This window comes from Natrix helvetica, assembly GCF_964273705.1.
Source record: "Natrix helvetica genome assembly, chromosome: 1".
Taxonomy (NCBI): domain Eukaryota; kingdom Metazoa; phylum Chordata; class Lepidosauria; order Squamata; family Natricidae; genus Natrix; species Natrix helvetica.
The window spans coordinates 198,187,765-198,213,386 of NC_138548.1; the positions used below are offsets into that span (position 1 = coordinate 198,187,765).

Here is a 25,622-nt window from a genome sequence, read left to right on the forward strand (position 1 = left end):
GCAATACACAAAGACATTTTGGGGACTCATTCAGTTTTTGGAACCTACTTTTTCTATTGGGGTAGGTATTTGCAATTATGATGCATTGTAAAGTACATTAGAGATTATACTTAATTTGTAATATAAGGTCAAGGTTCCCCTCGCACATATGTGCTAGTCGTTCTCTAGGGGGTGGTGCTCATCTCTGTTTCAAAGCTGAAGAGCCAGTGCTGTCCGAAGACATCTCCGTGGTCATGTGGCCAGCATGACTAAATGCCAAAGGTGCACGGAATGCTGTTACCTTCCCACCAAAGGTGGTTCCTATTTTTCTACTTGCATTTTTACATGCTTTCGAACTGCTAGGTTGGCAGAAGCTGGGACAAGTAACGGGAGCTCACTCGTTAAGCAGCACTAAGGATTTGAACCGCCGAACTGCCGACCTTTCTGATTGACAAGCTCAGCGTTTTAGCCACTGACCCACTGTGTCCCTGTAATTTGTAATATACAACATAAATTATTCTATAATCTCATTACACATTATAATTATGCACTATTAATTATATAGACACATTTAACAGCATTTCAAATATTACACTTCTGATTTCATATGTTTCCAAAGAAGCATGCCCATTGATTAGTTTCTAAAACAGTGAAAGAATGTTATTATTTATTAAATTTGTATTCTGCCTGACTTCCAATGACTCTGTTTGTAACTGCATTTTTATCTTGCCCGGAAGTATATTGTGAAACTTCTTACCAAGTTAGTTATATGCCTTTAGCAGTACAGAAGCAATTGTGAAAATAAATGTGAAGATAGGGGTATCCAGAGCAAATCCTGAAGACACCCAAATGACAACTTGTATATAATGACATTATCATGCAAATGCCACTGTGGTACAAACTTGTGTCCTGATCACAATTGTAAATCTGTAATTTGGGCCATTTGTGTGATGATATTATTTATATACGTTTTATCATTTGTTTCCCTTTCATTCCCCGTAGACACCCATGTCCAGGAAGCGAAGGCAAGATCATTAAGAGCCAAATTATACATGATGTTTAAGCAAAGATGATTAACCTGGACACTTATATTCCAGAAACCTTAGCTATCTAGAAGATGTTCCTAATCTTGACCCTACACATGTGATGGCGAACCTGTGGCACGCATGGCCAAAGTGGCACTCAAAGCCATGTTGCCCGGCACGCACGGCCTCGCCTATTTGTCTTCCAGTTTTCTGATGTGTATGCACAGGCGACAATCAGCTGTCCTTGGCGCATTTGACAGTGCTGAAAACCGGTGTGCACATGCACATCGGCCAGCTGATTATTGGGTATGCGCATGCACACCAGAACCCGCACGTTCGGCTTTTCTGGAGCATGAAGGCTTCATGCGCAATGCAGTGCCAAAAACAGGCTTGTGCATGCACGCCGGCCAGCCAATCGTTGGGCGCGCGTGCATGATAGAACCCGGAAGTTTGGCTGTTCCAGAGTGTGGCCCTAATAAGCACACATGCACGCGATGTTTCTGCGCAACTTTTTTGGCACTTGCTGCCAAAAAGATTCACCATCACTGCCCTATGCTGCCCCCCCCTCCCCCAAATCTCTACTAGTCCCAGATCTTTACAGGAATAAGATTGGTAAGCACTGGGTAATAGAGCGTTGTCCCATGTAACTGGTTATGCTGTTTGGTAGACATAAAGCAAATAATCAAATAAAAAATACTGCAGATGATCTTTTGTGTCCTTTAATGTTTAAAAACCGTGCAAACTGGTTCTTTTAGATAGGAAAGTCAGTCTTGTTAGGATGTAACATTAAACTTCAGTTTAGTATTAAATGAACTAGCATCAGCTTCAAGAACCTCCTCATTTCCTGTTCTCTGCATGGCTATATTAGAAAGATTTAATTAATTGTGCTTTATTCTTAATCCAAAATTGAACAAATTGCTCTTAAGTCCTAAATCTGCTAGAAGAAAACAAGGCAGCATCCATGTTATCATTTACAATCCTAAATTACTTGCCTGAATAGATTTACTGGAGTTGCAGTTTTGAACATAATAAGTATGTCCATAATAAAAATGGCATCTAAATCTTGTCTTGGAAGGCAGGTTGAGTATGAGAGATAGCATGGGATGCTGTAGCATGAGACTATATAAACTGCCCCCCAAAGAGATTCTAGGCTCATATTTCTATAATAAAATATGGATTGCTTAAATTATTTTTAGCATATCTGGTTTATCATGCAACCATGATTGCAAACTAGATTTTACCATGTTTGAAGGTAAGAGAGGCATTTGTCCCTGCATGAGAGGGGAGACGAAGAAAGACTGTGAATGGAGGTTCAGTCAGATAACTTTGTATGGGATGAGCAGTGGGTTGGTAGCCGTGAACTGCAGGGAACAGCTCAGTGAAGCAGTTGTGAGATGGTGGGAGTGGGTGTCTGTTTCTTTAAGTGGGTGGATTTGATTTTTGGCATGTAAAGGTTTTTCTTCTATGAAAAACAGGGAATTTGCAGGCACTTCTGGTTAATGTTACAATGAAATGGCACTTTGGAGCAAACAATGACCCAAGTTACAATTGATCTTTAAGCATAAGCAAAATGTGGTTGGGCCCTAATACTTTAATATATTTCTGTAAATAACAATATTAACTATCTGAGAAAGACTTTAAAAATTTGCTAATCTTTTCGGTGATGGCATTCTGCGCAATGCAACTTGCCTAACATTTGTTTTGTTTTTTGGATGCTTAGTGAAGCCATTTTTGCTGATAATCCGTGAGTGTATTTAGATTTGTGCTCTTTACTTTTTCACACTGCTTCTTGATATTAAAAACATTTTATTTGATTAACAACATATTAAAGTAGCTGTGGTTAACTACACAGGCTAGTCCTATTATGGCTGTGCCTTTTGCATTGTACTATGCCAGTTTCACACCCACAGACATTGTCTAGGTAATAGTCTATAAATGCCATGTATTTCACTCACTGTTTCCTTCCCACATGCATATTTTATCCTTGTATAATGAGTGCATACACCATGGATGTGCAGCTTTCATTCTTGTTAGTCTGGTTTATGCAGAAGAATTTCTTCTTGAGTGGATCCGGTAGGGTCCTTGAGGCATTCCTGACCCAGAAGCCTAGCTCATGAAAGATGCACATGCTTTTTCTTGTGCACACATGTACATGCAGAGGCATGAAAGACCACGCTATTTATCCGCCAACAACTTTTCAAAAGCTAGCTCGAGTTGCTAAGTAACAACCATATAGTTTGCTGCTCACTTACAAAGCGCCATGTACTTAAAAAGTAAGGGAATTAATAGCTGAGGACATTCTAAACCTAGTGTTGACTTTCTCATGTTTTTTTTTAAATTAAAGCAAGGAAATATGTTATGCCAACAGATTTCTGTGCTGGGTATCTGGCCCCTAAATACATCAAATTTAGGGCATCCCTCTTTGAGTGAGGAATGGAGACAGACTTCTGTTTCTGATTATTTCTTAGATATTAAATCACCACAACTTCCATCCAATCTCCAAGTTTGTTGGAAGTTTTTATGGAAGTTTGTTGAAAAAGTGGTTGGGCTGCAGAGTTCCTTGGGGAAACAGATACTTTGGACTCATTTCAGTTGGATTTCAGACCTGGACACAGTATGGAAGCAGCACTGATTATATTTGTTAATGACCTCTGTGGAACCTGGACAAGGACAGTGGTTCTCTTTGATCTCTCAGCAGTTTTTGATACCATCAATCATGACATCCTTCTGGACTGATTACAAGAATTGGGAATACATGTGGTTCTACTTTTTTTCCTCTGTTGTTTGTTCCTTTGGTATTAATGGGGGAGAGAGGCTGAACCTGTGACCCCTCACTTATCAAGCTTGATAAGCTCACCACTTCTATTTAATGTTTCTATTTACTGTTTGAAGGGTGAGATCATTGCTCAGTTTAGGATCCAGTGTCATCAATAAACTGATCCCACGCTGCCCAAGAAATATTGCCAATGTCTTATTGGAATAGCAATAATACTTAGACTTATATACTGCTTCATAGTGCTTTACAGCACTTTCTTAGAAGTTTACAAATGTCAGCATATCACCCCCAACAATCTGGGTCCTTATTTTACCGACCTCGGAAGGATGGGTCAACTTTGAATCCCGTCGGGATCAAACTTCAGGCTGTGGGTAGAGTCAGCCTGCAATACTGCACTTTAACCATTGGGCCACCATGGCTCCTTCTTATCCCAGTGTCTAGAGACTGTGCAGGTATGGATGGGGAGGATGGGTTTAAACACTTCCTACTTCCAAAAGGCAGAAAATAATACTGATTTTGGCACAACTTTTAAACGAGGTCTGAGGCTTCAGATGACTCATGTTTCGTTTTGCATATTTTCCAGGCCATCCATTAAATAGTAATGTACCGTAGTTTGCTTCTTTTGACTGAGTGCATTGTGCAAACTAGTCAGTGTGGTTGGTTAACTAAATGCATGGTTAATGCAGTGCTTCTTAAAGTGCGGCCCTAGGACTTCTGGGGGGGGGGTGTCCCCCAAGACCCTCAAAATTATTTGCCAGCCTATGTTGAAAAATAATTCAATATTAAAATCATACCAAACAATTGTGAGAAGCAGTAGCTGTAGTAAAGGCATCAGTTTTAATGTTTATATGGTAAATATCCATATAATATAATCCATACAAGCAAAAGCTCTTTGGGGATCCTCCATTATTTTTAAAAGTGGGAAAGGGATCCTGAGAGCGAAAATACAATAATAATACAATAGTAGAGTTGGAAGGGACCTTGGAGGTCTTCTAGTCCAACCCCCTGCCTAGGCAGGAAACCCTATACCGTTTCAGACAAATAGGTATCCAACATTTTCTTAAAGACTTCCAGTGTTGGGGCATTCACAACTTCTGGAGGCAAGCTGTTCCACTGATTAATTGTTCTCACTGTCAGGAAATTTCTCCTCATTTCTAAGTTGCTTCTCTCCTTGATTAGTTTCCACCCATTGCTTCTTGTTCTACCCTCAGGTGCTTTGGAGAATAGTTTGACTCCCTCTTCTTTGTGGCAACCTCTGAGATATTGGAATAATGCTATCATGTCTCCCCTAGTCCTTCTTTCTCTTAAGCTAAACAAAAGTTTAAGAAACCCTGCTTTAGTGGGGGTGTGCAAGTTAGGCTGATTAGTGGATTGTCTTGTTTACCCCCCCTTACTGGCCTTTTGACCTCTGCCTTGAGTTTGTGTGGTTTGCCTGGAGACTAGTTCACTTCTTGACATTCCTATGGCACCTTGAAATGAGTATGTCTGGAAATGGATGGGATACAGATCACCCAAGAACAGTGATGAACAGCACAGCAATGCAAGGCTTTCTGACATTCGAAAACCTCCAAAACGTTTCTTTGTAACGCAGCATTTACTATAAATTACGTGCATTACAATGTTAGGGAAATATCTCCCCCAGCCTTCCCCAATCCACGCCCTCCAAATTCATTGGGGCAGCAACTCCTCAAGTTCACAATCAAGATGACCAATATCTCAACATACCGGGACTTGGGGGCGGGGGGGGGGTATCAGGTTGGGGAAGCTGATCGGTGGGGAAGATGCCAGGGCCCCTCGAGGCAGATTTCAGTTAGGAAGAAGCTCCCTACAGACTTGGAGAACATGGCTACAAGCAAAAAAAAAATTTATGATTCTGGAACCACTTGCCATGACAAGCAGGTAACTATCCCTGAGTGGGCTTGAGGTTGGAACAGTTGCGTTCTCTGCATTCCTACTCTGAGAATCTCTTTGTTTTAATGGAACACTGAAACTATTCTGGCTTCTTTTCTAATGTTCTTTAATTGTGTGACTTATTTTTATTCTTAAAGGACTTTTTAAATGAAATTCACAAGCAATTCATCATTTGTATCTATGTGCGCATATGAATCCATGACTATCCTTACGTATTTATGAGTATAGACACAGGTAGAAGCCAAGCACAAAGACATAAATTGCTTAGAAAACACTCCTACAGCTGTTAGAACCTGATGCTGCTGATTTTACTGTGATTTTGTGTGTGTTGCTTATGATTGTCATTGCTGCTTTTTGTTCTTGTTCTTGTGGGTTTTTTCTTCGTCATCTTTTTTATGTCGTGCGCTTTATCTTTCATGTTTTAACAGATTTGTATGCTGCCCCAAGCACTCTAGTTATAGAACATAATATAAGAAAAATAATAAATAGTATATGTTGACAGAAGGAGATAGATTTGGGAGTAAAGAGAAGTGCTAATTATAGCCCAACCCACTACCCTCTTCTATTTCATCTAATTTTCCTCTCCCCTTAATTCTACCTCTATCCTGGGTCCCTTTGGCTAATGCACAATAGATCACAATGGGGAAAAAGGGGGAAGAATATTAGGAAGTAATAATTATGTACACAGCTTAGAACAATATAATTTGCAGAACACTTGACCTTCTTTGGATTTACCCTCACAACAAGATCATTGCTGTTCTCATTTTACAGATGGGGAACTGAGGCTGGCAGAGAGTGACTTACCCAAGGCCATTCAATAAAGGCCATAGCAGTCGGGCTCACAAGAGTCAGCATCCGTTGGGACACACTTAAGCTGTTGTTTTGTGTCCTATCCTGTCCTTAGTGGATCCCGTGAGAACAGCTTTTCTCTTCTGCGTGATGTTCTTCTATACCCTCAAAACTTTCGACCAACCCCCCTCTAACCTTTCTACTGGGCAAAACAGCCAGTTTCCTCCAAGTTTTCCTTGAGCGATTTGTCTTCTAGACATTTATCATCCATGCGACTCTTCTCTGAAACTTTTCCATTGATCAGGATCCTGTCTGAATTGTAAGGCTCAGAAACGAACTGTACTCTACTTCAAAGGAGATCTTACCACAGCCCAACTTTCCATTGCTTCTTGAGCCTTGGATACAATTTTTTGCTTCAGCATTATTCTGTGGACTTGTGCATCTATCTGTTTATGCATCTAAAGAAAAAAGGGAGTTAGAAAACAAAAATCTTACTATGTGATGAGAAGGATGTGCTTAAGATATTGTTAGCCTAATTGACCTGTTAAGATTTATTTTTTCACACAGATTAAACTAGAGTGACACATGTTTTTATTAAATAAGTTTCAAGATGGTAAGGTTTGGTCAATGTGCATATGTCTCCTTTCCATGTATTTCTGCTTAAAAAGTCTTCAGTGGATACCATTAATGATTTCTCTCATTGGATAAAGTGGGTTTTTTGTTTTTCCACTCCCCAAAGTTCCAGCTCTTCATTCTGAGCTTGCAGCTTGTACATCAGGAAAGGCCAAGGATACATTATTGACTGAAGTGAAGGACAAGAAGTTACCCTCTGGTTTAATCAGACTAGAAATTGAATCTAATATGATGCTTCAGGACCGCAGGCTAGCTACAGAGAGCAGAAGAGGCTGCGAGATGCATAAATACTTGTATGTAGGTGTGATGTGTGTTTGTATAAATATCAACTTAGCAGTTAATATGGTCAAATGTGTTACTTCATCACAGCTTTATCTATAAAAATTGGGAGGGGGGAGGCAATCAATATGCAATGTTGGACCATCACTTTGGAAAGCTCTTCTTAGTCTTCTTTTTGGATTTAGAAAGTTGGAAAGAGATCAATGCCTTTGACAGACTTTGACAAGATTTTAGGCATCAGCATTGCTGGGGAGTGTGGAGGCAGGGGTATTAAATATATTCTTTAATTGAGATGGTTTGATTATGATATTGCTTGGCTTTGGTTTGTAATTTGTTACTTTACAGTGGTTGTACAATGCTTCAATCATTTGTGAAAAACTAACTAATAAATGTAGTTGGTGAATGAGCCAGTAAATAAACCACTTTCTGCAAAATACATATATTTAATTGTGCACAACCTCATCAGTAAATCCTCATGGAATTAGACGTTATTTTGATTTTTGTTCTATATTGTGTTAGCAATTCAGCATCCTCTTCTTATTAATTTGCTTTAGCACTCTACCTTTTCAATTTCTTTGGTTGAAGTACTGTTTTCCTACCCTGACAAGCCTTGAGGTTTCTACAGACCAACTAATTCCTCTTGTTCAACACAGAGCCATTTGGGCTATATAAAGAGAAACATAGTAAAACAAATATGATAATCATAAATGGGAATACACTGAATGGAAAAGAGTGAGTAAGTTCAATTTTCTACATAGGATCTATGGATTATAAATCCTTTGTAGTTAATCTATGGATTATAAATCCTTTGTATTTAATTATGTACAAAGAAATCTTCAAGCATATGAGAATCAAGCAATACTAATTAGCTTTTAGAAAGAGGAGAACATGAAGGGAAAAGGGCAAAAATATGAAAACATGAACTTAAAAGCATAGAAATATGTAGAAAAAATGCAGAATAAACTGGTGTAAATAAAGCAAACAAATCACTCAATCGTAAACCAATAAATGAGAAAAATAATTAAATAGTCTTAAACTCAAGCAGTATTACCAATCAAATGTTTGCTCTAAATTTGGCCATTTGCCGGAGCAAAAATAACCACGAATTCCATGATATGCGTTATGGTTATATAACATACATTCTAATTGTGACTGAGCTAAAAAGCTCTATTCAAAGCCGGTCTAAATTGTACAATAGTCTTGCACAAAACAACCCCCTGAAATCCAAAACAGAAAAAAACAAAAAACGTATCAACTTAACTGCTCAGAGTCACTTTCCTGATCTATATATGAAATGAAAGTTGCTATTATGGGTAGGCGTTTGCCCAGCAAAATTTTTCCAGATGGAGGAACCTGAAATTGACCTGGGGAAACAAGGGAGAGCTAAAATCAATACCATCAGCTAGCCATGTTGGAATGTTTGAATGGAAGCAAAATACTTCCACTTAGAATACTTGCTGTGTTTATGAAGTCCCATTGCCTTATAAATTATACAGGTGGGAGTTGTTCCATTCAGTAAAATGTTGCAGCATGGAATTGTCCCACACATGAGGCCGGCCAGCCATATCTTCTTCCAATTTCTGCTGTTCCTTCCTGCCAGTACTCTGTGTCCCTCCCACAAAACATTTAATCAGAGGGTCCCCATGAGTCTGCTTAGTCCTCCTCTAATACTTTCATTGTTTCCTCCATCCATCTTTCATTTTCAAAACCTAGAGGAAGTTTTATATAAGATCTTGGGATTTTCAAACCTACAAATACCTTCCTGTTGTGCATTTTGATTACAGCGTATGCCTATCAAGCCTAAAACAAATTGATACTCAGTAAACACAGATTACATAGCTTGTTTTTCTATTTTTCTTTTGGATTCTTTACTCACCTGTTGTTTATTTTGGCAACCTCTTTGATTTGGGCAAAGCAGGATTCCAGTAATTTTATGCTGGTTCTTCAGGTTCCAGAAAATAACCAAGTTTTCCTGTTTAAATCAATACAAAGCCAACTTTTCCTGTTGAAGTCATCAATAGCATTTTCCTTTGATGCATATGATCAGTTTATACGGCAGACCTGGGCATTTTTGGGGGCCCTGGGCCACATCTGGTCCTTGGGCTCTCCCTGTCTTAGCCCATGTGAGGTCAATTGGAAATTAGAAATCAAATGCAAATACAGGTAGTCCTTGACATACGACCATAATTGAGCTTAAAATTTGTGTTGCTAAGTGAGAAATTTATTAAGTGAGTTTTGCCCCATTTTACAACATTTCTTGGCACATTTATTAAATGAATTACTGCAGTTCTTACGTTACTAACATGGTTAAGTCCAGCTTCCCCATTGATTTTGCTTGTCAGTTGGTTGCAAAAGGAGATCACATGACTCTGGGAAATTGCAAGTGTCATAAATATGAACCAGTTGTCAAGCATCCAAATGCAAATCACATGATCACGGGGATGCTGCAATGGTCATAAGTGTGAAAAAATCATCATAAATCCTTTTTCCAGTGCCATTGTAACTTTGAATGGTCACTAAATGAACTATTTTAAGTTGAGGATTATCTGTAACCATACGGCATGCATACAATGCAACTGCATTGCTTTTATTTTGAAGGCAACAGGTTTTTTTGTTTTGTTTTACTTTACATATGTACATGCGTACATGTGCCTACACATCTTCTCAGTATTGGTTTGGCCCTTCACAACAGTCCACCTTTTTCATGGGACTCCTTGGAAAAACTAATTGCCCACCCCTGTTATAGGGAGAGAAGGCAATATTGTATACAGGTGAAACTCAAAAAATTAGAATATCGTGCAAAAGTTCATTTATTTCAGTAATGCAACTTAAAAGGTGAAAGTAATATGTGAGATAAGACTCATTACATGCAAAGCAAGATAGTTCAAGCCGTGATTTGTCATAATTGTGATGATTATGGCGTACAGCTCATGAAAACCCCAAATCTACCATCTCAGAAAATTAGAATATTACTTGCAATCAATAAAACAAGGATTGTACATAGAACAATATCGGACCTCTGAAAAGTATAAGCATGCATATGTACTCAGTACTTGGTTTGGGCCCCTTTTGTAGCAATTACTGCCTCAATGCGGTGTGGCATGGAAGCTATCAGCCTGTGGCACTGCTGAAGTGTTATGGAAGACCAGGATGCTTCAATAGTGGCCTCCAGCTCTTCTGCATTGTTCGGTCTCATGTCTCTCATCTTTCTCTTGGCAGTGCCCCATAGATTCTCTATGGGGTTCAGGTCAGGCGAGTTTGCTGACCAATCAAGCACAGTAATCCCACGGTCGTTGAACCAGGTTTTGATGCTTTTGGCAGTGTGGGCAGGTGGCAAGTCCTGCTGGAAAATGAAGTCAACATCCCCATAAAACTCGTCTGCGGAAGGAAGCATAAAGTGCTCCAAAATCTCCTGGTTGATGGCTGCATTGACCCTGGACTTAATGAAGCACAGTGGACCAACATCAGCAGATGACATGGCTCCCCAAATCAACACAGACTGTGGAAACTTCACACTGGACTTCAAGCTTCTTGCAGTGTGTGCCTCTCCATTCTTCCTCCATACTCTGGGTCCTTAGTTTCCAAATGAGATGCAAAAGTTGCTCTCATCAGAAAAGAGGACTTTGGACCACTGAGCAACAGACCAGGTCTGTTTTTCTTTAGCCCAGGTAAGACGCTTCTGACGTTGTTTGTTGTTCAGGAGCGGCTTGACAAGAGGACTACGACATTTGAAGCCCATGTCCAGGATCCGTCTGTGTGTGGTGGCTCTTGATGCACTGACTCCAGCCTCAGTCCACTCCTTGTGAAAGTCTCCAACACTTTTGAATGGCCTTTTCCTGACAATCCTCTCCAGGCTGCGGTCATCCCTGCTGCTTGTGCACCTTTTTCTTCCACACTTTTCCCTTCCACATAACTTTCTATTAATGTGCTTTGATACAGCACTTTGGGAACATCCAACTTCTTTTGCAATTACCTTTTGATGCTTTCCCTCCTTATGGAGGGTGTCAATGATGGTTTTCTGCACATCTGTCAGGTCAGCAGTTTTTCCCATGATTGTGATTCCTACTGAACCAGACTGAGAGACCATATAAAGCCTCAGGAACCCTTTGCAGGTGTTATGGCTTAAGTAGCTGATTAGAGTGGGACACTTTGAGCCTAGAATATTGCACCTTTTCACAATATCCTAATTTTCTGAGAATGTGGATTTGGGGTTTTCGTGAGCTGTAAGCCATAATCATCACAATTATGACAAATCACGGCTTGAGCTATCTTGCTTTGCATGTAATGGGTCTATCTCATATATTACTTTCACCTTTTAAGTTGCATTACTGAAATAAATGAACTTTTGCACGATATTCTAATTTTTCGAGTTTCACCTGTATGCCAGGGATGGCTAACCTTTTACATCACCACATGCCAACCTGTTTGCCAGAAATGGTACGCAAAACCATCCCGCCTGGACCGCATTGCCTCGCTGGCCTTTGCACACCCGGGAGCACAGAAACCCGGAAGAGCAGTGTTCTGTCACGCATGCTTGCGCCGGCAACCAAACTTCTGGTTTCCAGCATGCGTGCGTGCCTGACGAACAGCTGGCCGTTGCCTATGAGCATGAAGGAAACCTGGAAGTTCGGGTGCCAGCACTCCCATGCACTCTGGAACGCTGCTCTTCTGGGTTTCGGTGTTTCTATGCGTGCGAAGGCCAGCTGACTGGCGTCTGTGTGCGTGCACAGGAACACGGAAGTGGAGCCAGGGAGGCTGTGCGTCCTGCGCAGGGTGGCTCTGCGTACTACTTCCGACACACGTGGGATAGATTCACCACCACGGGTATATACTATTTAGTATTTATCAGCTAATCAATGTCCTCAAAAACATTATCTCCCTCTTCTCATCAGATAACTATCCTGGCAGTGCTCAGTACATCTGTTTTTTAACCCCTCTCTGTCTGAATTATGAAATTTGGGATAAAGATTTGTCTTTTTCTTCCATGCAGAGCATGAATTGATTTGAAGTGCTGTAGAAATAAGTTGCAACAGTGGTAATTGCAGATAAGGCTTTTAAAAGATTGACTTGGTTTAAAAAAAAATTATATAACTTCCAATGAAACTACAAATGAAATACAAAAAGAAAAATACTAAACTTATAAATTCCATCAGCACAAAACAAATTATATATATAAAAGCTAAGTAATATATATTTTAAAAATTGTGAATGTTTTAAGGTTGGGGGGGGGGAAGAAACAATAAAGATCAACCTATTTGACAATACAAAAATAATAATTATTCGCTACAACTCAGGTTTTAAATGAAAAATTGAGCCTTGATCATACAGAAGCGTATTATCCATCCTTTTTTTTTCTATGGACCGTCTCAACAGTTCAATTGATTGAGAAGTGATAAATGTCATTAAATTAAACCTCATAGTCTGATACAGTGTGTATTTTTCCTTCCAAGAACACACAATCCCCTTATATTCTTCAGTCCAGGCACTATGAATCCAGAGTTCTTCACAAATGAACACATTCCAGATTTGGGGAATATAATTTAACAGCATGTTAGCATCTACCATATAAAACTTTGCTTCCGCCCAAGAATCTTAATTATCACACTGATTATATCTAACCAAAAAGCAATCACCAGTGGGCACAACCAAACTAAATGCATACTAGTACATACATACATACCTTCAAATTAATTAAATCTCCAAAAAGGAAGGATATTAGTCAACCTTTTAAAAACATCTAGTGGGGTTGGTTGCTCTGTTGCTGTTATTGAATTAGCCTAATTTTTAATCATAAGAAGAATACTTAACTTTCCTTAAAACCTAAGAATAAATATTTTGTAATATAGAATATTTCAAAGCTCTGTCTCAAATTTCTTCTGCCAAATTTGTTTTGTAAAAAAATATATTATTTGCTGGTAATAATAGTTTAGCCTCTATAAAATCTGTTCCAATTCACTCAAAATTACTGGAGTTTTAGAGGCTGTTAAAGCATTTAGCCCAAGCAGGGAACATAAGTGAAACACTTAATTGTATACTGCCTTTCAGCTGTTTGGGGATAAGTTATATTTCTTTTTAAACCTTTGAAAGTATATTAATGATCAAGTAATTAAGAGTAACTATTCCATTTCCCCCCCAATATTTTTAAGTGTTAAAAATTAGTGGGTTCAGCACTCTTTACATCCTGGCAAATATTTGGTTCCAGTTATAGCAATAATACAATGATATTTTAAGCACATAAGAAGATTAAATGTATTTGGCCATTATTGGGTGAGAAATTAAAATTTGTCCTTAGTCCTCATGGGAAATTTGTAATAATCCTTGTTTTAAAATGGCAGCAAGGGTGCCAAGTAGCAACCTTCTAACTTGACCCACAAGTGTATTTCCAATGTACTTGCATTTAGTATACAACCGTAGCAAATATCTGATATTACAGTTTAAAACAGGAATACTGAAAGCGCTGTTATAATAGCCCAAAGGTGCTTTTTCAGGAGGCAACTGGACTTCCTTGTTTTTTTCTTTGAAGACGTTTCGCTTCTCATCCAAGAAGCTTCTTCAGCTCTGACAGGATAGTGGGGAATGTCTAAAAGGATGCAAATGACCAGCTGTCTGCGAGGAACATAAATTCTTCCATTCCCCACTATCCTGTCAGAGCTGAAGAAGCTTCTTGGATGAGAAGTGAAATGTCTTCAAAGAAAAACAAGGAAGTCCAGTTGCCTCCCGAAAAAACACCTTTGGGACAACCATGACCTGGATGACTGAGAATCTCTACAGCCACTGTTATAATAGGAAAGCAAAAGCTTTGAAAGATAAATATCAACCTGTCCATAGATATTTAACTATTAACCAATATGTGGTCATTGCAACATTAGGGGAAGACGTAGTCTTTCTTCCCAGGCATCTGAAATCACGTAAGAACTTCAACTTCACTGTTTCTTAATAGAGGCTACTTTTCTTTCCTGTTTAAGCCATTCCATCTCTGTCTTCTTAAAGGAGTGTCTAGGCTCATTTCCAAAATAATAGAGGGCAAATCTAATGGCCTGTGGAGCTCAGTGAGCCCAGCCATATGGCTCTCCTGGCTTTAACATATCATCACCTGTAACTCTGTTGTAAAAGCTCACTAGGGACTAGAGGCCCTGCCAGTTAATTCCCTCCTGCAGCGATTCTCATGGAATTTTCTGTTTTGCTATCCTGAGGTAAACTCCTATGCTTTTAATAGTGGCATTGCAAGAAAAGATGATTTCAGTCATTAAAGTGCTACAATAAAATGAGATGAAGCAACTACTGAAGCTGTCTAAAATGCCATTGCCAAAAGGAGCAACAGCACCAAAGTAATAGCAGGTGTAAGTAGCTCTACTTGTAACCCTAAGTATACTCTGAGGCAGGGGCATCATTAAAAAAACAACAACTACAAAATTAAATCCAGTATTTAACATTTCACATTTTTTAAAAATTACATCGATTTGCACCACCATATCTTGAAATGCAAATGTAAGATAGCTGTTTTCTTGGAACAAAGCTACTTTCTTCGTTCCTGCTTTAGAGTACCATTAAATACAAGGTTTCTCAATTTAACCTACTTCAAAGGATTGTTGTGAGGCTAAAATTAGGAAGGGAAGAGAGACAAATGTAATTATAGCGAGTCTTATAGCAATTATAGCAAATCTGCGTTAACATTCTTATGTTAATAATGCATCCCTGAAAGATTTGCATGAGCAAATAAAAATGCAGCATATCTGGGGAATGCCGTGTAATAATCATGGGGTATTGTGTCCTGATCTATGGTGTTAGTGTCAGAGGTGGGTTGCTGCCGGTTTGCATTGGTTCGGGTGAACCAGTAGTGGTTTGTTCACCTGGGTCACAGAACCGGCAGTGACCCAGGTTGGCCACACCTCCGAACTGATTTCCCATTCACTGTTGGTGTTGCCAGCATGGTTTTTGGTCCTTTTTCAATGTTTTGCACATGCGCAGAACATTTTACAAGCAACTGTGTGTGCGCGCGCACAGGAAACCGGCAGTAATGCCGGCATCAACGCACCCTGGTTAGTATGCATGTGTAAAGAGAGAAGGAAGAAAAAATGATAGTGGAAGTTAAGGAATATAGGTTTCTGCAAACACAGACAAATATCGTGCTCTAAGGCAGAAATCTGGGATCATAATGTGTACGTATATTAAGCTTCAAGGTTATTCTGGCTTAGTATATTACATTAGACCAGTTGTGCCATGTTTTTGGCTTAGAACAGTGATGGCATTCCCAAAATTTAGAAAATGCTTAACTGGAATCTGTTGGTGTGTCACACACCTCCTCCCAAACAAAAGACAATCAATCCTTTACATATTCATTTATTTATTTTTAAAAAAACGGTCTGATTGTGTGTGATTTCGAGGGTTATGGAACCCTGTAAGTGTATGCCACTTACCTTGAGGCAATATTCTCTTTCTGTTGACAATGCCTGCGGTCCACCTGAGGTAGGTCCAGCTCACCCAAGGCTTTTGTTCTTGAAGCAGCGTAGGAGAATGCTCTTCTGTAGCCCGGCTAAATCCTTTGCTAGCAGGCAGGTTCTAGGATGCCTTCCCGGAGTTGCTTTTCTGAGCACGGGGAGAGGGATGGCGCAAACTACTGTCCGTCTCCTCGTGCTCAGAAAAGAAAGCCTGGCTAAGTCCTTTGCTAGCAGGCAGGTTCTAGGACGCCTGCCACCACCAAAGGACCTCCCCGGAGTTGCTTTTTGAGCACGGGGAGACGAGTGGTAGTTTGCACTGTGCGGCCAGCACCTAGGAGGTCCTAGGAGACTGGCCAGGCTGCGTAAGCTCCCGCCGCTGTCCCCATCCCCGCGCCCGTGCTTTCTGGTGGCCAGGCATCTTAGGCACATCCAGGGACCTTGCAAAGGCCTTGTGAGGTCCCCAAACTTGTCAAAGATGCTGGCCGCGCCGTGTAAGCTCCCGCCGCTGTCCCCACCCCCGCGCCTGTGCTTTCTAGCGGCCAGGCATCTTAGGCAAATCCGGGGACCTTGCAAAAGCCTTGCAAGGTCCCCGAACTTGTCAAAGACGCCATCCGCGCCGCATAAGCTCCTGCCGCCGCCCCACCTGCGCGCTCGTGCTTTCTGGCGGCCAGGCACCTTAGGCAAGTCCGGGGACCTTGCAAAGGCCTTGCGAGGTCCCTGAACTTTTCAAAGATGCCGGCCGCCCCACGCAAGCTCCCACCACCATCACTACCTCCGCGCCCATGCTTTCTGGCAGCCAGGCATCTTAGGCAAGTCCGGGGACCTTGCAAAGGCCTTGCCAGGTCCCCAAACTTTTTAAAGATGCTGGCCGTGCCGCATAAGGTCCTGCCGCTGTCCCATCCCCCACACCTATGCTTTCTGGGAGCCATGCAGCCCTCTGCTATTTGCGAGCCGGGGATCCTTGCAAGGCCGCAAAAGGTCACCGGACTCGCTTATAGTGCAGGGCCATGGCAGGCCGCTCCAGATGGCCTGCCGCTGCCCCCCCTGCCCCACGCTTAGTTGCAGCTTACTTACCTCCTCAGAGTCGGCAGGCAGCAATAGAGAGCCAAGCCGGAAAAATGATAAGTGGGTTTAGATAGGGTTCTTAGAGGCGGGCGGGGCGATTAGTGAGCCAGCCAATCAGTAAGCGGTGGGTGGGGCTAGGATAGTGCAGACTGGCGGGGAGAGCTTACTTCCAGGTCCACCAGTGGGACCTCTTCTAACCAGTTCGGTAGATTTGACAAACCGGTTCTACTGAACCGGTGCGAACCGGTAGGAACCCACCTCTGGCGCAAAGGATCAAGACCAGAGGTGGGTTGCTCCCAGTATGGCCTGATTTGCCCGAACCGGTAGTGGTATTTTGGCCTGAGTCACAGAACTGGTTCCCCGGGTGGCAGTTGCCATTACCAGCATATTGTTTAGTAGTGCGCGCACGTGCGCAATTCACTGTAAATTGTTCTACACATGTGAAGCGCGAGCGAAGCGAATCAGTAGTAAAACTGGGAGCAAACCACCTCTGATCAAGACCATACATTAAGTTGCAGTTCAAGGATGTATTCCTATACATAAGACTCTAATCAATTAAAGTTCAATACTAAATTGGTGCCAGGTATTGAACGGAATTCAAGACGGGTTAGATTTGGATCTCCTTGACAACATAATGATTCTAAGCTGATGACATGCTTAACTCTGCTCCCTGTTCTGCCTCCTCTTCTCCTATGTCTTGTTAGTTATGGTTTCTTTTGAAAAGGTAGACATGCTCAGGCCTGTAGTGTAAATATAGAATCAGAATCAGGCAACTGAAATGTATTGATTTAAATGAACTTGAGTTTGATCAGGTTTTGCTGAATATAAGACTTACTTCTGTGTAAGTATAATAACCTTGCCTCCTGTCTTCCCTGCAACAACAACCCTGTGAGGTAGGTTGGACTGAGAGAGAGAGAGAGAGAGAGAGAGAGAGACTTTCAGACACTACTATATCTGTGGCTTAGCATTATGTGTAAACTCAGCCATTGTAGCTTATTCAATAAGCCATTATTAAGTTAACCTTGATTTAATGCAAAATCTATCTTTATCTCCACTAGTTCTGCTTGTGCTCACAAATAAACGACCACAGGGTAAACTTATTCATCTCTTCTGGTTACAGATACTTGCTGTAATTTAGCGGTTTTAATGCTGCTCAAAATATAAGTGTGATTCAAACCTTCTAGATCAGAGAAAAGATGATTTGGAGGATGGGAGCAATTTAGGAGACAAATATGTTTTGCTGTATGCACAATATATTATATTGTAAGTCAACACTATCCCTAGTTTAATTTTCATCTTGACAATTTATTTATGAAGCAACATGAATTAGGTAACTTCCTAACTTTTCAACTTTGTGTATACTCTTCCCCCTGCAGTTATTTAACAAATATGGTCTGCTTGTAAAGAATATCTTGTAACTGTAATTAAGACAAACTGTAACTATGACAAATCATAGGAAGTATATCCTGAAGAAGCTTCCAGAAGGAGAATGATATTATGTAGTTGTTGTAGCCATTTGGTTATATCAAAACATTTTAAGAACCAATAGACATATGGGTAGCATGATTTACTATATTCAAATGTGAACTTGTTTTAGATACATATTTATTGTAATTACTTTGAAGATAATCAATTTTGCATGTGGAGAAGAGGGGAAAATGAATGCACACATTGATGTTATTATTCAGTTTGAATGCTTCCCAATTCCAGCCAACTTTGGCAGCTAATTCTATTCCTACAAAGCTGCAGAAATGCATCAAAGCTACACTAGCACTTTCTGCTTGCATACTAGATCTGATTTTATTTTTCTCCTTCCTTGTAAAGTGTGTTATCTTTTGGGTCAGGGCAACCTGGTCTACCCAATTATGGGATGGAGCATACTGCTTCCATTTTTGCCTTTTACCCCCAATCCAGGAGCCTTCACAGGCAGTTGCTTTCGTGTCAAACTATTTTTGCATTGAATTTATGTTTTACTGACAAAGAAATAAAGGCAGACGGGTATAGATCTATTTCAAGCTATTTAGCTCTCATCAGCTAGCCATACTCCTTGTAATTACTTTACAAAATTAGATTTATTTCTCATGCCTTTTTCTAAGCAGTAATGTTGCTCTGTCACCAGAGGGCAGCAGTACCTGGGAAATATGAAAAGCAAATTTCTAGAAATGCCAACTTGTGACTCTTCATTGGTCACAAGTGAGAAGGATGGACTGATAGAATTATACAGAAGGGAGTGGCAACTGAGGGCTGCTTCTTGGCTATGTTTACACTGTGGTTAAAGTGGAATGCCTTAACTGCAGTTATTATCCAAATTCTGCAGTAGAATTCTTTTCCTTAACTTTCATTTCTGATGTCACCCAAATATGAGGACAAGAAGAGGGTTAATGTAAGATCATTTTTTTCCCATTCATTTATTCAATTTATAAGCCTGCCCATCTCAAATTCATGACTCTGGGCGGTTAACAACGTAAAAAGAAACCCATTAAAACAAAAAGCTATAAAAACAACACACACATATACAGTTGAAATACAAATATACAAGAAATCAGCATAACTATTATGCAAGCTTTGTTACCCGTCCCCGAGCTAAATGGGTATGAAAGACACATTTACTGAACTCCTGGAAGAAAACGGTGCAGGAAAAAAGACCCAGAAATCTGCATAAATGACATCCTCTGATTCAATAGAGTAAATCTGAATACCAAAGATTATTGATACTAAAAATTGCATCTGACATAAAGCAAAAATGTTCATATTTTATTATACTGTTATTACAACAAATTGATTTTAAAACTTTTTAAAGCCTTTTCTAGGCAGGTCAACCTTTATCTTCTAGACAATTATGTAAGTTGCTGGAACTGCTGAAGATGGATTCTTGTAACCAGTGTGTGTCCTCTCCATCCTATCCAGAGGGACTCTGGCCATAATTTAAAATCTACAATGAATTTTAAAAAAAAATCAACTTTGATAAACCAAAGAGTGTCAGCTTTTTGGCTCCAAATGCTGACCAACATGATTACTTCCAAGCAAACTAGGCCTTGCCTCATATTCTTTTGTTGGAATATCTGGAACCAAGCTGGCCTGGATACATCATATGAATAGCTTTTGTGGCTGTTTTGTAGCAAGGAGGTTGCATTTGTCTTTGACTTCCCTTAGGGAAAAAGCTTTATTTTGTACTGTAGCTAGGAAACCAGGATTATCAGCTGGTAATAAAGGGAGGTTAGCTTAGTTCTTTTTTATATTGCTCGAGACGGGAAGAATTGTGGAAAAAAACAGTAAGAGCTTCAGTTTTACTATGTCTGAATGGAATATGTACCCATTCAGTGCCACAGAAAAGCAATGGAGATGAATACCTTCAAGTGTGAGTAATGTCACTGTCCTAAAAAGAACTGAACCCCAAACATCTTGTGTTCCAAAGATTATCAGCTGCCTTTCAAGTTTGCTCTTAATATTTGGCTGTCATTGTTTACATTAAGGATAGAAAAGAAATGTTCAAAGCATTTCAGTGTTGGGGTATTCTGTACAATGAAAGCTGCCCTCTGGAAAACACTCCTCAAAAAGAAGGACTTTTTTCAAGGGACACAAACCTAGAACTGACTCAAGCAAATTTAATTTGCAGATTTGTTTTATGATGCCTGTACCATAAAATACCTTGATGGCACTGCCTTCTTAAAAGTCTAGCATTTTGTTTTATCTGTTATTTGGGATAGATTTTACAATAGTTTTCCTCCACCTGATGTTTCCAGATGGTGTTGAAATTTCAAACGTGCTGGGGAATGGTAGAAATTGTAGTCCTGATCCATTTACTGGACATCCAACAGGAAAAGAATTGCGATCGAAGGCTCTCATCCATCCATCCATCCAAATCCTAATGAGCAAGTTGCATTAAATGATAACAATTCAGTGTTCAACAAATTCAGAGGGGCTCCCCTTCCCCCCCTTTATTTCACAAATATGCTAGTGATTGTGGAGAAAGGAACATTCTGTGAGCATTATTATAACCTCTGGGAAAATGCAACCAGCAATAATAACTAGATTCTGATCTATGATAGTTGATCAGTTCATATTGGAATTCACAAATATGAAATTCCAAGAGCATCTTCGTTTCCTTTTTCTCCTCCGTCCTCAAATAGTCTCTAGTGAAGAAAAACTCTCAGTGTGTTCATTTTATGCTTGGATTCATGGGGTGTTTGTGATCTGTTACAGACTGTCAAAGGAATTTGAAAAATGATTCTCAAAAGTGTTTCTTTTTTCTTGCAAACCAAAAAGCATCTTTGCAAGTACAATGCGATACAATAGCAGAGTTGGAAGGGACCTTGGAGGTCTTCTAGTCCAACCCCCTGCCTAGGCAGGAAACCCTATACTAGTGATGGCGAACCTATGGCACGCGGAGCCATTTGTCAGGGCACGGAGGCGCTGCCCTGTCAGCTGGCCAGCGCGCATGTGCTGAGTTCACCCGTTTTAAAAGCCATTTTTCACCCTCCCCAGGCTCCAGAGCCTTTATAGGAGCCTGGGGAGGGCAAAAAGAGCCTTCCCCATGCCCCCCAGAGGCCCTCCAGAGGTTTCATGAGCTTCCCTGAAGCCTCCGGAGCGCAAAAAAACAGCCCTATGGGCAAACCGGAAGTTTGGAAACGAACTTCTGGTTTGCTCGGAGGTTTGTTTTGACTGCTCCAGAGGCTTCAGAAGGTTCCTGAAGCCTCCGGAGGGCTTCTGGGGGGGCGGGGGAGGCTGTTCTCACCCTCTCCAGGCTCCTATAAAGCCTCTGGAGCCTGGGGAAGGCGAAAAAAGCATGCAAAAAATGGGGGGTCGCTCCTGTAGTGTGCGGATGTGCACTGGGGACGTTGCGCAATGCATTATGGGTACGGCACACCTGCACACGACCCCCCTGCGCTCCCCCCACTTATGGCACGCGAGCCAAAAAAGGTTCGCCATCGCTGCCCTATACTGTTTCAGACAAATGGCTATCCAACATCTTCTTAAAGACTTCCAGTGTTGGGGCATTCACAACTTCTGGAGGCAAGCTGTTCCACTGATTAATTGTTCTAACTGTCAGGAAATTTCTCCTCAGTTCTAAGTTGCTTCTCTCCTTGATTAGTTTCCACCCATTGCTTCTTGTTCTACCCTCAGGTGCCTTGGACAATAGTTTGACTCTCTCTTCTTTGTGGCAACCCCTGAGATATTGGAACACTGCTATCATGTCTCCCCTAGTCCTTCTTTCTCTTAAGCTAGACATACCTAGTTCCTGCAACCGTTCTTCATATGTTTTAGTCTCCAGTCCCCTAATCATCTTTGTTGCTCTTCTCTGCACTCTTTCTAGAGTCTCCACGTCTTTTTTACATCGTGGCGACCAGAACTGAATGCAGTATTCCAAGTGTGGCCTTACCAAGGCATTATAAAGTGGTATTATCACTTCACGTGATCTTGATTCTATCCCTCTGTTTATACAGCCTAGAACTGTGTTGGCTTTTTTGGCAGCTGCTGCACACTGCTGGCTCATATTTAAATGGTTGTCCACTAGGACTCCAAGATCCCTTTCACAGTTACTACTGTTGAGCAAGGTACCACCTATACTGTACCTGTGCATTTCGTTTTTGTTGCCTAAATGTAGAACCTTACTCTTTTCACATTGAATTTCATTTTATTAGATAGTGCCCAGTGTTCAAGTTTGTCAAGATCTTTTTGTATCTTTAGCCTATCTTCTGGAGTGTTGGCTATTCCTGCCAGCTTGGTGTCATCTGCAAATTTGATGAGTTCCCCATTTATTCACTCATCCAAATCATTGATGAAGATGTTGAAGAGTACTGGGCCCAAAACAGAGCCTTGGGGTACTCCACTGCATACTTCCCTCCATGTAGATGCAGTTCCATTGAGGACTACACATTGAGTGCAGTTGGTCAGCCAGTTACGAATCCATCTGGTGGTGATGCTGTCTAACCCACATTCTTCTACTTTATCTAGTAGTAGGTTATGGTCTACCTTATCAAAAGCCTTACTGAAGTCCAAGTAAACTATATTGACGGCATTCCTCTGATCCACTAATGTTGTCACATTATCAAAGAATGCAATAAGATCAGTCTGGCATGATCTGTTTTTGACAAACCCATGTTGGCTTTTGGCTATTACTTTGTTTGCTTCTAGGTGTTTGCTAATTCGTTGCTTGATTATCTTTTCCAGAATATTTCCTGGTATTGAGGTCAGGCTGATAGGTCTGTAGTTTCCTGGATCTGTTTTTCCCCCCCTTTTTTGAAGATGGGAACCACATCAGCTCTTTTCCAGTCCTCTGGCAGTTCCCCGGTGTTCCAGGATCTCTGAAAGATATAGTTCATTGGTTCTGAGATCTCTGAGAAAGTAGATACTGTATGAGAAAATTGCAGTATTTGCAAGTATGTGTTACTTATCCATTAAACTAAAATTTGAGTTAATACTCACAGGAAACTACGTTATAGCCAGCCTGCTTTCTCTGGAGCTCAATAACAACTGTACTAGCCTTTCCCAACTCACTGATCTTCAGACAATCCTGTTATTTGTAGGCCTCCGCAGATGGTATTGGATTGGGGATGCTAGCAGGGATAATCTGTCATACAGTTGGTGTATCTGGGATGCCAACATCTGGAAAAATCAATCGGTGGCAGCCGAAAGTTAGAAATTTCTTTGCTAAGTTAAATGGTAGTCTTTTTTTTTAATGTAAAGACCCACTAAATTATAGAATGCAGTGACCAGAAAAACTTGAATTTTTAGGAATTCTTGAACAATTGTAAGTCTCCTTATGGAGAGGGAGAAGAATTATCAACTTTTTTACCCTTTCTAGGATCATGTACCTTTAAGAACTGCTAGATTTGACACTCATTTTATTCACTGCCACTTCAGTTTAGAACCTGGAGATTGTGAGTTCTAGTCTCTCCTTAGCCAGTTTTTGAGCCAGTCACTCTCTTTTAGCCCAATTTACCTCACAGGGTTGTTGTGGGGATAACAGGAGGAGGAAAAAGTATTAGGTATGTTGGTCGCCTTGAGTTATTTATTAAAATAATAAAAAGGTGGGAAATAAATAAACAAATAGGAAATTACCTGCTAATTTCTGCAGACCACTTTCTTAAAAATCAATGGATGATTCTAGGTTTTGGAGTGGGGGAATATCTAGATTCAATTGCGTTTGTAGATCTTACACTGTCTCAGAAATGGCAGAATTTTAATCATTGAAGTAGAAAGTAATGGTAAGCATATCTATATACACGTGGTCATTTAAGAGTCTTTATTTTCATATGCTAAATATCTGTAAGAAGAATAGCTGTAGGCTGGGGAAAGTATTGACATTTTGGATTATTTAATTTATGAAGGATGCGTTATATTTCATTAAGCTTCACTCTAATTTGTGGGGGGAGAATGATGGAACTAGTTTCCATGCCCATATTTCTCTTTCTGTGTGGTTTTATTTTCTTTCTTTTCTATTTTCCACTGGCTTTGCACGTTACCGATTTTTCTGTGCCTTCTATTCACATTGCTGTGCATACATATGTTGAAAAACCACTTTCTCAAATCATGTAATGTTATTTTGAAGTTATTTAAAGAGAAGTAGCAAGATGTTAGTCTTCCTTCTCAAGAAGGGAAGAATCCTTCCTCTCCTGGGGTTCATAGCTTGTCTCTAAACGCTTAGAAAAGAAAAAGCCAGCATTTAACATGTTAATTCAGAGGTACTCCCTGCCTGGTCCTTTTGTCCCAGCCCTCTACTTCTGTCTAAAGTGATCAGCTGATGGGGTGGGAGAGAAGAGAAGAGAGTTACACCCTGTGTGTTTCTCTGCCTTGCATCCTCCAAAGAGGGATGACCTGAGCCATTTTTCTAGGCTCCTCGGATCCCCCTTGCTCCGAAGAAGTGGGTGGGTCAAGGGTGAAAAGGAAGGAACGTTTGCAGGAAGAAGATACATACGCAGAAGTGCAGAAGGAGACCACAGAAAAGTTATGGAGTCCGACCTGTGAGTGAATCCTTACTGTTTCCCCTGGTAGGGATGGACATAGTGGGATATAAGCAACTTGAAGGCAGCTGCCGATCGATCAGGGGCAATGTTATAGAGAACAGCGTTGCTAATCAGGAAGAGCCACTATCAAAAGGTGGGGAGGAGCCATTGGCAAAGCAGTGGCCAATTGTTGATGGGTGTTTGCTGGCGACCGTTGAAGGCTGGGTTCCTGTCCTACGTTAGAGGGGGACTTTGTTCAGATCCAGCTGGGGAGGTGTATTTTCCCTTAAATGAGTAGATGTACTCAGCCAACACGGAATAGTTAATTCTGAACTAGTCAGAAACTTGCTCTCTTGTTTTATAATCTTTTGAGGAATGTGTAAAGGAATTACAGAGATTCAAAGGCAGAGGTGCAAGTTGTTAGCTGTCATCTAGACTTGGTGGGAGGAAAGGTGAAACATTGCTGCAGGAAGTTGCCAATCAGTTTCTTTTTCACTGTGCCTGCAAGGAATATTTCCTTTGTGGGGAAAAGCTGGGAGGGGAGGAAATGGAGGAATGGAGATTGGAAGAAATGTCAGATCTTCTGAATAACCCAAGCTTGTTAGAGCAAAATACGTATGTCAAATGGATATGGGGAAAAGACTGGCACTCTACAGAATACGGGGCCTAAATATTGGGAACGAAGCCTTTTTCAATGATCCTATTATTATTTTTACATCTCACATCTTTCAAGAGACACTATGGCTCTAATTGTGTGATTGAAATATATTTTGATCTTACT

General features: G+C 40.6%; 1 protein-coding gene across 7 annotated transcripts in view; it reads left to right on the top strand.

The window, feature by feature from the left end:
* The window catches only part of IQSEC2 (IQ motif and Sec7 domain ArfGEF 2), a 177,222-nt gene that overhangs the window by 51,176 nt on the left and 100,424 nt on the right, over nucleotides 1-25,622 (top strand). Inside the window, exon 1 of one of the 7 annotated variants that reach the window (XM_081962380.1) lies at nucleotides 24,657-24,859. The exons of the other annotated variants lie outside the window; for them this stretch is intronic. Within the exon in view, the coding sequence (XP_081818506.1) occupies nucleotides 24,846-24,859 (14 nt within the window). The 5' untranslated portion in view covers nucleotides 24,657-24,845. Of the gene's footprint in view, nucleotides 1-24,656; nucleotides 24,860-25,622 lie in introns of those variants that run through there. 7 annotated transcript variants of the gene reach the window in all.